This window comes from Neoarius graeffei, chromosome 2 (assembly GCF_027579695.1).
Source record: "Neoarius graeffei isolate fNeoGra1 chromosome 2, fNeoGra1.pri, whole genome shotgun sequence".
Lineage (NCBI taxonomy): Eukaryota > Metazoa > Chordata > Actinopteri > Siluriformes > Ariidae > Neoarius > Neoarius graeffei.
This window is the reverse complement of record NC_083570.1, coordinates 5,057,106-5,069,928: the sequence shown is the minus strand read 5'-3', so window position 1 is coordinate 5,069,928 and position 12,823 is coordinate 5,057,106. Positions and strand designations below refer to the sequence as shown.

The window sequence follows — 12,823 nt, the reverse complement described above, 5'->3', positions numbered from 1 at the left end:
AGAGAAAAACGTTAGATTGTTAGTACACTTACCAGTAAACCTTTTATATAACAAGCTACATAGTTAATTACAGGTTGAATGTATAATTACATGCAAATAAAAATAAGATTTACCTTAAAATTACAGAGAAGTGTTAATATTGTTAGTATGGACAAACTTTAATATACCAGGCTACATATTTAATTACAGATAATTACTGTCATTTTACATGAATTTGTATGTATTTTAAGAAAACTGAAAAGATCATGTAAAATGAATATGGTATTTTTCTGTAAAAAAAGAGAAATGTAGTTTATTACTGTCATAATACCTAGAATAACAGATGGATTGTTGATTTACAGATAATGTCTAATTTTAGTTTTGTACACTATTTTTATAGACCAAGAAAACTGCTGTAAAAAAGTCATACTGTAAAATTAGGTTTCTTACAGTGTTCCTCATATTTGGAAATTTAATAACTAATTACAGAACCGTGAATTTTGTGATAAGGTGGAGTCTCTTATTTTGGAGGTTGAAGAGTTCGACATGTCTGATAGGAGTAAATGGGAATGGTTTAAGTTTAAGGTCAAACAAATAGCAATTGGCATGGGTAAAAAACTTTCACGGATAAGGCAAGTTTATTTATATAGCACATTTCATACACAGTGGCAGTTCAATGTGCTTTACAGAAGTAAAAGCAAAACAGTAAGCAATAGAAAATAAAATTACATAAAATAAATGGGGAAGAAAAATAAGAATTAAACAACAGTAGAAATAAAATAAAATGAAATAAAAGTTTTATTAAAATAAGAAGACAAGAACAAAAGGATCTGATTGATAAAATTAATACATTAGTAAATAACACACAACTATCCTTTGAAAACATTTCAGAATTAGTCACTGCAGTCTCAACGAGAAGAAATGTACACAATAAAGGCAAATGGAGCTTCCACTCGACCAGGAGCTAGATGGATCGAACAGGGTGAAAAAAGTTCATCGTATTTCTTCAGACTTGAAAAACAAAGACAAACTAAGAAAAAAAATGAGTAAGCTTATGACCAATGATAATATAATAGAAGATCAGAAATGAGTACAGGATGAAATTTGGCTCTGTTATTGTAACTTAAATTTAATAAATCAGACTGTGACGTCTTATTTTATCCCATCAATGATGACATCAAAAAACTGGATGAAGACAAACGTACACTTGATGAGGAATGAACTATAACAGGAATTGAAATTGCATTAAAACAAATGAAAAATGGTAAATCACCAGGAATCGATGGCTTAACATCTGAATTTTTAAAATACGTTTGGGTGGATATTAAAAAAAATATTATATACAGCATTTTTAGAATGCATTCACAAAGGATGTTTATCCCCGACGATGAAGACAGGCTTAATAACCTTGCTACCAAAACCCAAAAAAGACTTCTTGTTGCTAGACAATTGGAGACCTATAACCTTACTATGCAATGATTATAAATTACTTGCCTCAGTACCTGCTAATCGTCTAAAGCGTGGACTTGTAAAACTTGTAGACGAATATCAATCAGCCTTCATGAAGGGAAAATATATTCAAAACCACGTCTGACTGATTCTAGATATGATTGATTACCAATCAATTATTCAATCAGTCTTGTTTTATGTCTAGACTTTTTCAAAGCATTCGACACTGTGGAGCACGATTTTAATGTTTATAAAACTCAAAACTCTTGGATTTGGAAAAGGGTTCTGCAAGGTTATTAAAATATTTCACAATGATATTTATAGTTATATCTCCCTTAACCCTGGAATGACACCAAAATTTAAGATGTTACGTGGACTCAGACAAGGCTGCCCAATTTCACCAAAATTATTTTATGTCCACAAATGCGAGCGTACTTAACCTTGTGGAATAATATGAAACAAACACAACTTTATAATGCGAAGGTCATGAGATCATTTTCTTTTTAAATTTGACGAGTTTCTTGTCTGGCAGTTAATTTTTAACATTTCCTTTTTAATTATTTTAAATTATTCATCTGTTTTAATTTAAATATTAAAATGAGTGTTTTTGTGCAGCTGGATTGTGTTCTAGTGAAACAGACGACTGAGCAACAACGTGGCAACGTGCAGGAATTTTACAGAAAACACTACACACTTTTATTCTGGATCACACAATCTCACTGTAGAACCAGGAGACCAGTAGAGCCAGAACCCAGCGTATAGAGTCTGAGTGAATGTGGTGTGGACTCTGTGGAGGAGCTTCATCGTGTCAGAGACGCTGTAGAAGGACAGAGTTCCTGCACTGTGATCCACATACACTCCTATTATGGAGGCTGATGGAACTCTGAGATCAGTCTCAATGCTGTTTTGCCGGAAAGAGAGAGAAGAATAATCACAGTGCAGACTCCAGGACTGACTGTTGAATCCAAACAGACACTCTTTACCCTGTCCTTTCCTGCTGATGTCTTTATATGAGACTGATATTTCCACACCATCAGCACCGCTCCACTCCACCTCCCAGTAACAGCGTCCACACACACTCTCCTTACACAACACCTGCCGCCAGGAATCAAATCTCTCTGGATGATGAGAGTAACGCTGCTCTCTCTCACTCCATCTCACCGCTCTGTTCTTCTCAGACAGAATGAGGTGACGATGTGCCGTGTTGGGATCCAGAGTCAGATAACAGAAATCTAAAATAAAAGAGAAAAACAAACTGAACAATGTGAACATGAATATCCGCGCTGGGGGCGTGGTCACGAAAACAGCAGTTCGGTTGCAATGAAAACTTTTCTCTGTACAACAACCAATCAGAATTCAGATACAACAACCAATCAGAATTCAGATACATTCCGTTGCCAAGTAAAACAGTGTTGCCAGATTGGTCGGTTTTGACGTTATTTCGGCGGGTTTTTATCAGATGTTTATAAACATTTCGCACGAATGTTCTGTGTGAGAATGCAGCCAGAGACACTTCTACAGCCTTAGAAGGACTTTGATGCAGCGCATTCTATGTACTATCTCCGTCCACTAGTCTACATCCAATCCAGTGGCGGCTGGTGGGTTTTGAAATAGGCGAAGCTCAGTTTTAGGTCTACGTAATACAGTTTTTCAATTATTTGTTATTTGTTGTCATGAGTCAATTTGTTATGTGGGTCTGTCTCAGAAACTGGTCTCTCATTTGGGACATTATAGTCAAAAAATAAATTTTCTAATTTTACTTTTTTTTTTTTTGCATTTACCTAAAGGCCTCTGCATGCTCTTGCGACAAGGCTTTCGCAGATAGCTTTTCGCAGACAGTTGTAATTTATCATTGAGCGGGGAGTAATAGGCGTGCGTGAGGTTATTCACTGGCACAACGCAAGGGGGCGCGAAGTCGCTAGGAGTAGTTGGTGGGTGTGGTTAGTGGAGTGTTTATCCTCCAGTTACTTATAATGACTAGAACTTTTTTTTTATATATATAATGACTAGAACTGGAGTCGTATAGATGTACGTACTTCCTCAATCAACCGCTCTTCGTGCTGCTCCATCTTCGCTCGTGTATTTAAAAATGGCGGTCATGAAAACAAAACAAACCGGGAAAGTAGGGAAGCGGAAGTGCATGTACAGCGGATGTAGAGTGGACCAATCAGAGCCCTCTTGTCTGCGAGGCTTCTGCGGTGGTCACAATTTTTGGGAGGTGCGCGCAGAGCATCTGCGAAGGTGGGGGGGGCTATGCAGACACTGTCTGCGACGCTATCTGCGAGGACTGTTCTTTTACCACCTCCGTTATCTGCGAGGACTGGGTTGTCAGCATAAATTGGCCTTTACACTCAATGTTTCTTTTATCATCTTTAATAAGAATAAAGATAGCGTCTTGCTTTATCTGGCCTCTGCTGTGGAATTTTTTTTATTACAATTCAAATGTTTTTGTAAAATTTTTTGAAAATATTGAAAAAAATTTCCTCTTTTTGATTGATTGGGTTAAAAATGCCAAGTTATGATGACAATTGATTATTCACTTAAATATGAATAATACGATACCATTTTGGGTATTTGATATGGCAAAATAGGACACAATGGAAAAATCAAGAACGCACCGGAAAGATGAGAATAACGGAGGTGGTAAAAGAACAGCGACTGTACCGGCTGAAGGTCGCGCGGGTCTCTGCTGTGGCGCGCGAGCAACAGGACATCACTACCGCACCGGACGGAGCGCGAGGCGGGGGCGGGGCAAAATAACTGTCCGTACTTTGCCATTATAGCAGATAGATACCAGCTGTTAGCAGCTAGCACTGCAGATCCCAATAAGGCTCAAGCTAGCCTACAACCACGTTGATTGAACTACAAATGAAATAAACGAGTGAATTCACAAATGATCAAACTGATAGAATGGATGAAAGTTAACGGAGCACAATGAGTAATTTACATTTATTTACAGAGTAATGCACAGAGACATCAATGAGAAGAAACGTTTATATGAAAAGAAATTCGGACAGCACTTTGGCACACAACTACACTTTCTCGACATCCGCTAGGGACTGACTGATCATGCTTCCGTGTTCCTCACCGAAGTACAGCGAGTGCCCTCCTCATGTCTTTCAAACACCACCTCCAATAATCCTTTATCAGCCCGGCTTCTTGGCCCGCCCATGTCCCGTTTACCCCCAGAGATACCCGGCTTCCCCGGAAGTGACGATTTTGTCGATTTTAACCAAGAACAACTAGCCGAAATTGGCTGTTCAGAGCCGTCTCGTAGACTGCAACGGATACCCGGCTGCCAGTCCATAGAGCCCATTGAAATAAGAAAGGTTACAGCCTGGCAGCAAAGGCGATTCTCGTAGCGAACTGCAAGTTCATCAGACATCACTCAAATAAGTTACAGGATGACATAGGGATAGTTATGAACGTAAATACAATCTTGGGCATATATTATGTTATGCAAGTTATTGTTTTAATGAGAATTCAGCGTCGTAGACGCCGCAGTTTGGGGAGAGAATTTTAGGGGAAGTTCGGCTTCCCTTGTTGTCTCTGAGAAATCGCCCCGATCCAATCCAATCCATATTAAACACTTCTGTGACCCAATCAGAGATCGCGGGCATCACACGACACAAAGACCTAGTTTACCCAGCACCCCTTAGGTATTTTAAACAACCAAAATCGAGCATTGACTTAAATTGATCATTAACAAACATTTATCTCATTAAGTATTATTTAAACAAAACAATGTCGATGTAACTGTAAGACTAATATGAATGTGTGTAATGTAGTGCAGAAACTGAACTCATGAACTAGTAAATAAGAATGACGCAATCCATTCTCCATTTTCTCTTCTCATGTTACATTCAGCCATGCAACGCAGCCTAACTTTTTTTTTTAATTGAAGTATATAAAACAGGTACAATCTAACAAATCCACAAAAATCAGGATAACAGATGAAGAAAATACATGGATGTAGACAAAAATAAATTAAGCAGAATAACTAGGCCTATAAAATTAATAAAACAAAAAAAGATAAATAAATAAAAAATAAATAACCTCAGCAATGCAGATGTTAGATATGCATCGTAGCCTAACATAGCCTACATAATATTATGCGTGTGCGCCACCTACTGGTGCATGTAGGATTCAGAACACAGCAGATGATTGCAGAGTTATAATCTGATTGAACCACACGGAGCCGAGTACCAGACAGCAGATTCTTCACCTCCAGCACTGACGGGCTCATGCTGCTATTTGTTCGATTTACAAATAGTATACTGGACTTTAGCTGCATATTTTTACTTTATAAGATAGGCATCAAGTACATTTTACATTTTGGTGGGTTTTGAACGTATTTTGGGTTGGAAAACGTCAGCAGTATCTGGCAACCCTGAAGTAAAATTGTAACCTGTGAAAGTTCTCGAGCCCTCGTGCTGTTTTACCGTTAGATCAATCACATATCAGCTTAAACTAGCATTCTAAAACTAGTTAAAGATCCCACAGAAGAGAGCGACTCCCCCTGCCAGCCTCATGGAACGCAGTGTTTAAGGCTCCGGATGGGTTTTATTTCCATTTATGAGGGAAAGGAACATACACCCTCCCGACAGTCAGTGCGGTATTCGCTTGGAAAACACATTTGCAAATTGGTAGAATGAGTTCATCATCACATGCAAGATTTGCAGTTAATCAAATGGATTTCATATTATTATTATTATTATTATTATTCATGAACTACTACAGTTCTGAACTTCAAATGTGAAAAGTCTGGCCTTTGGAGAGATGATGGAGACTCTTTTGGTGGAACACAACGGAGCAAAATATTGTGACCCTCTAATGTTGACCTGAAGTTGGCACCACTGGGGGTTGGCATTGGGTTTTTGTCCCCACCAATGTTAATACCAAACCTACGCCCTTGCCTACATGTTATCTCGTTCTAATTGTTGTGACTTTTATCCAAATGACAGCTGGCAATACGTTGTTACTTTGCACTTTTTGTTGATCTGGGTACTAATCTTTGAGAAACTGGATTGGCAGAATGTTGCCTGTGAAGAAAAGAATGTCTTTTTATTACCCTGTGCCAAGTTAATATTCACTTCAGTGCAATTTTTAAGAGCCATAAATTGTATTTTATTTATTGTTTTTGTTGTGAGTGGTTTTGTTTGATTGTTGTTTTATTTCTTTAGCTTATTTATTTAGATTTATTTTTTACATTCCACTGTTGAATTGAATAAGTTGACTGAATTAAAAAGTTTACTGTTCTATGAAAGGGTGTATTTGCATGATCATTATTATTTTACTAGTGGCAGAAAATTGTCTTGAAAAGACGTCAACAATAATATCGTTTATCGTAATAATTTCTGAGACACTGTATTGTCCAACAAAATTTGTTTTCGTAACAGGCCTAGAAGTGTGTGTGTGTGTGTGTGTGTGTGTGTGTGTGTTAGATGTACATTTCAGAAAGTCTTCTCTGCTCTGTGGTTCTGGTCCTGAAATGATCTGAACTGCTGCAGCTGTGGAGAGAAAAATAGAAACATGAGTTTGTGTAAAAGATGGAAAGAGTTGAAAGTGATCCAGTCAGTTTATTCATTTTAAATCAGTGTTTTAGTTCAAAGTGTCGGGTGAATAAAGTGTCTGCAGAAAAGAAAGCAGGAGCATCGCTAAGAAATAACACATCACTGTGTTTCTCCAGCAGGAACAGCTCCTCTTACCATGTGGAGGGATTTTGTTGAATTCCTCCTCACAGAATTCCTCGAGTCTCTTTTTCAGATCTGAGAGAGAATTCCTCACTCCATCAAATGAGAGATGTTGATGGACAGTGACGCTGGATGTGTGAAATGATGGTCTGACCAATATAGGAGAGCGACGTCCAGAAGCTAAAACCTACAGAAAGCAAATGAAATGTAAAACCCACTTGTGATGTCAGACAGGGGCATTTATTGTTCCCTTAATGAGAGGTGTTTTAGAGAGTGTGTGAGGAACAGCTGGCTCTGTAGATCAGACAGTGAGTGTTACCTGGAGGAAATGGATGTGATCGTGTGTGTGTGAAAGCTGCTCCAGCTCAGTGACTCTCCTCTGAAGATCAGCAATCTCCTGCTCCAGTTGCTCCAGGAGTCGTTCAGCTCGACTCAGTTCAGCCTTCTCCTGATCTCTGATCAGCTCCGTCACCTCCCAGCGCTTTTTCTCCATGGAGCTGATCAGCTCAGTAAAGATCCTCTCACTGTCCTCCACTGCTGTCTGTGCACTGAGCTGTTAGGACACACACACACACACACACACACACAAGATTTAAAGCTCATCTATCATTCCCTCTCTTATTGGGACTGTAAATGCCTCGTTGTCCATGTTGTGTGTGTTTCTAGGAGCAGCTCTGTCTCTGCTCACTGCTCACCTTTATAGTGTTCACAGCCTGTTTCAGCTCCTGCACCTTCTTCTGCTTCTCCTGGATTCTCTGCTGGGATTTCATCTGCTCCTCCTTTAACTCACTCTGAGGACAAATAAAATACATTCAGCTTTTTATACAGTACGAGCGAACTGGTTCCATATTAATGTCAGTTCAAAGTACATTCATGTTTCACTCTCAAGGTTATGTACTCTGTGTGTGTGTGTGTGTGTGTGTGTGTGTGTGTGTGTGTGTGTGTGTGTGTGTGTGAGTGTGTGAGAGAGAGAGAGAGAGAGAGAGAGAGAGAAATGTTCACTAACTGGTCTGGGCTGGGTTTCCCGAAAGCCTCTTAAGGCCAAGAGAGTTTTAAATGACCTCTTAAGATCCATCATCAAGCTAACGTGGTTTTCCCGCACAACATCGTAGCACAAGTCGTCCTTTAGTTTGCTCGGAATTTACGAGAGACCCGGAGCACTCGTTCAAAACAAAGAGCGACTCGCTCGCTGCCGAATCCACAGAATGCGCATGCGGCTCTGAGGGACTCTCACAGTCAGCGGGGGAAACTGGGGTTGAATCTGCTGGTGGTGTTCAATTAGTTTTCTTCTACATTGCAAATACATCGAGTTAATTATCAGAGGTGGACAGTAACGAAGTACATTTACTTGAGTTCTGTACTTAAGTACACTTTTTGAGTATCTGTACTTTACTTGAGTATTTCTGTTTGGGAAACTTGTGACTTTAATTTCACTACATTTGAAAGACAAATATCGTACTTTTTACTCCACTACATTTCTATCAGTAATCACTAGGGTCACGTCACGTCCATAGACTGGATAAAATCAAGATCAATGATTTCTCCGCAGCATTATTTAACACGATCAGTTGATGGCAGAATGGAAGGAGGCGGTTCTTCTGGGGAATGCACACACCCACGGTTCTATAGCTAGAACCCATGGTTCAGTTTTCTGAAAGGAATAAAGAGTCGTTTCATTTTAAATGTTTGCTTTGTTTGCCTAAAACGGAGCACATCACAGCCTACAAAAACTCGCCATCCGACCTGCGGAAGCATATTGAGGAATATAAACGTTTTATTCCAAGAGAAAGCTTGCAGTGAAGTTGTCTGTGCTTTAGAGCTCGCGATAACGTTGCAATCGCTACACAGTCTGATTAGTCAAATGACTTTCTGTGGATTTGCCCGCTAAGTTGCCATAGTCTTGTCCACGGCTAATGTTTACACATAGCTAGTTAACTTGTACACTGTTAGTTATGTCCAATATGATTGCCTTCAGGGACATGAACTACAAAGAGGCTCTTCGTGCTGTTGCTCTTTAGACTCCTTCTTACAAGCGAGTTCAGGAAAAGCACGTACAGAGACAACATTCGTTCCTTAACCCTGGAGAACCCACGGGGGTTCAAATTTGACCCCTGTTAATTGCCGCTACCCAAAATGACCAAATTGTTTGGGTTCTCCAGGGTTAAGAGAGTCTCTCAACTCTCTCTTTTGGTCTGAAGGGCAACATTATCAGGAAACCCACCCCGAACCAGATTACGACCATCACTGAAGATAAATTTAACACTCTGTTCACCAGAACACAGACAATTTTAATCAGCTTTTACAGAATCCTTCTGATTGAGACACACCAGGGCTTTACATTAGCACCCGCCCACCCGCCAAATGCGGGTAAAATTCGGTTTTGGCGGGTAATAACTTTAGTCTCACTAGCCACTTTGGCGGGTGGTTTATTCTGTGGTATGACAATAGATTTGAATTGTAGTTTTCTCTGAAGGCATCTGATATAATAAACGCATTGCAATGTAATATTACGCGCCTACAACTCCCATGAGCACCTGCATAAACATTCTGACACAACATGTTAGAATTGTTTAGAACGTCTCAGATAAAATCAATGATACGGTAACCTGCGGTTAATGAACGAAGCAACAAAGTTGCTGATGACTGACAAGCGCACTATGTGGCGGCATATAGCTGGAGTTTCAAACCCTGCTGCTCAGGGAAAAAGGGGCAGAGATGCGCAGGGCCGGAGCAGCTTTTTAAAATCACCGAGGTCCGTGATGTGCAAAGCGCACGCCGAAAAATGTTCACCATATTTAAATGAGAGGGGTGAATTACACGCCACACAAGAGATCTATTCCTGAAATTACTCTTAATGGTGTTTGAACTGAATATCATCAGTTTTGAAAAAAAAAAATCATGTATGTGGCAAGAGTAAGAATAATTTAAGCTTGTTTAATGGTTTGATCTGGCCCAAGCAATGAGGACAAAAGATGCCCTAACCATGTAGCCTATGGAACTGAGATACATTAACAACCTGGCATCCGTTACACCGACACACACACACACAAAAAAAAAAAAATTCTGGGAAAAAAAAAAATCAGTATACACCACCATGTTTTAGGCAAAGTTACCCAAGGCAAACATAAGTTGAAACTTTCCACTCTATTGCTTTGGCTTAACAAATTATTTATTTTTAAAATCACAAACAAGGCAGGCTACAACCAGAGGCGATTCTAGAGTCTGTTGTGGCCCCAAGAAAAAATTTCCAGGGGGCCCTTCTGACCAGTGTCCATCACCAATATGTTATAAATAATCTGACACCAAAGAAAAATGTATGAAACCAAATTTTTTTTTCAATTCCAAATGTGAAAATACAATGGTAAAGAACAATAAAAACAATAAAAATCAAAATAAATAAGCCCTCTGGCCCTGACTCTTGGGGGGCCCCTGGGCCAGGGTGCCCCAAACAGTTGCCTGCCTTGCCTGTTCACAAGCTGTGCATCTGGCTACAACTGCGCTGCTTCGAAAATGTAAATTGAACAGCTTGATGAAAGTGCACTGATGGTTCCTATGAAAACCCCGTGTCTCCTGCACTGCGTTCCTCCGCCGAGTCGCGCGCTCATTCGCGTTTGTGTTCTTGGTCTCAGAGCCGCGCACACCAAACAAACACAGAAGACAGAATCAACGTTTAACATAATTATCAACGCACTTTTTACAGAGACGTTTTAATGTTATTCTTTATTTTTTATCCAGTTGAATATTTAGCGTACAAATGTATTTTCAGCTCTTAAAAATGACCGAGGTCCAGACCGCGGGGGCCTCATAGCTGGCTCCGGCCATGGAGATGAACAAGACGCTAATAGGAAGATAAGACAGTTCAATGACAAATGGAAGTTTGGGTGAGATTGGCTAGTTCATAGCAAAACCGAAAATACCCTGTACTGCGAAGACTGTAGAAAGTCTGGCAAAAACAGGCAGCAGTAATTTTAAACTCAAAACTATAAAGGACCACGAAAAGTCAAATGCACACATCGGTACTATAACATCAAAACAGGCGAAGACGGCTGGTTCACTACAGGACAGCATTGCTTTCAGTCCCTGGCTGTCATGAAGTCGGCTGAGCTGGAGAGGATGGAGCTGCTGTTTAGAAACGTTCACGCGATTGGAAAGAAGTTGATCTCGCCCCAGCTATCAACTTATGGCCTGCTGGAAGCCTCAGGTCACGAAGACCATTTTTTATGGACCATTCAGACTCATCTGATGATGAATGTAATGAGGATATTTAATGTCTCTCTCTACACATGTTCACACACACACTAATAGATAATACATAATATACATAATAATACTTGATAATACACATAATACTTGCATATCAAAACATCAATTGTTTTTCAGTGATAAATGTTTTGAATTGGATTTTTAATATTAGAATCAGTTCAGTTGTACTGAATGTTATTTTTCATATTATACGATATTTCATATTGTAAGGGGCTTGAATTTGAGTTCAATAAACAGAATACTCTGTTTATATTTTTGTCTCAACTGGTTGCATGTTTTCATATAGGGAGCTGAGTATTGAGTATTGAGTACTGAGTATTGAGTGCTACTGTAGAGATACATTATACGCTGCCATTCATAATTAAATCTAGATCTTCCGAACTTTAACGCATCATGGTGAAGAAAAAACTGCAATTTCCTGGCAACAAAATTGTGGCTAGTGAAAAGGCTGAATGGCTAGTGACTCGGGAAAACCACTAGCCACAGTGGCCGGTGAGCAAAAAAGTTAATGTAAAGCCCTGATACACCCATTGAAATTAAAGTTCAAATCATAGCACTGACTAAAGCACCTGTTTCTAGATGGGAAACTATAATTAAGATGATTTAATTCTGGAAAGATTTCTAGTTCTCACCTGTTTCTCAGCTCTTTCTGCTGCAACTGTGACGGTGTCGTGACCTTTGTGATGATCCATCGTACACAAATAACAGATGCAGGTTTGATCAGTACGACAGTAGATTTTCAGCACTTCATCATGTTCAGAGCAGATCTTCTCTTGGAGTTTTGCTGAGGCTTCAATTAATGTGTGTTTTTTCAAAGCAGGACGTTCGAGATGAGGTTTCAGATGAGTTTCACAATAAGAAGCCAAACAAACCAGACAGGAATTGACGGCTTTGTGTTTTCTCCCGGTGCAGAAATCACACTCCACATCTCCAGGTCCAGCGTAACAGTGAGCAGGAGAAGCAGCTTGGACTTCAGTCTTCTTCAGTTTCTCCACCACTTCATCCAGCATGTTGTTTCTGCATAGAACAGGCCTTGTCGTGAAAGTGTCTCTGCACTGAGGACAGCTGTAGACCCCCTTCTGATCCTCCTGATCCCAGCAGCCATTAATACACACCTTACAGAAACTGTGACCACAGGGGATAGTCACCGGATCCTTCAGGAGATCCAGACACACTGGACACATGAACTGGTCCACAGAAAGCTGATCTACTGAAATACTGGCCTCGGCCATTTTCCTGAAATCACACCGAGAGAGAGAGAGAGAGAGAGAGATCAGTTTTGTTTTCTCTGAAATGAGGAGTTACTTCCTGGTTCTGTGTGTGAAAGAGCAATAGAGGAAGAGGAGGAGCACAAACACAGAGAGATCATGAACACTCCTCTATTAACCATTTCATCTCCCTTCAGTACAGAAATATAACCCATGTAACTGCACTGATTA

General features: G+C 39.8%; 1 protein-coding gene across 1 annotated transcript in view; it reads right to left on the bottom strand.

The window, feature by feature from the left end:
- Nucleotides 1–607: 607 nt before the first annotated feature.
- LOC132879212 (tripartite motif-containing protein 16-like) overlaps nt 608–12,823 on the bottom strand; it is a 36,281-nt gene continuing 24,065 nt past the window's right edge. The window contains exons 6-8 of the mRNA XM_060913712.1: nt 7,137–7,270; nt 6,879–6,938; nt 608–2,660 (exon numbers count right to left, since the gene is read on the bottom strand). Of these exons, the coding sequence (XP_060769695.1) occupies nt 2,125–2,660; nt 6,879–6,938; nt 7,137–7,270 (730 nt within the window). The 3' untranslated portion in view covers nt 608–2,124. The remainder of the gene's footprint in view (nt 2,661–6,878; nt 6,939–7,136; nt 7,271–12,823) is intronic.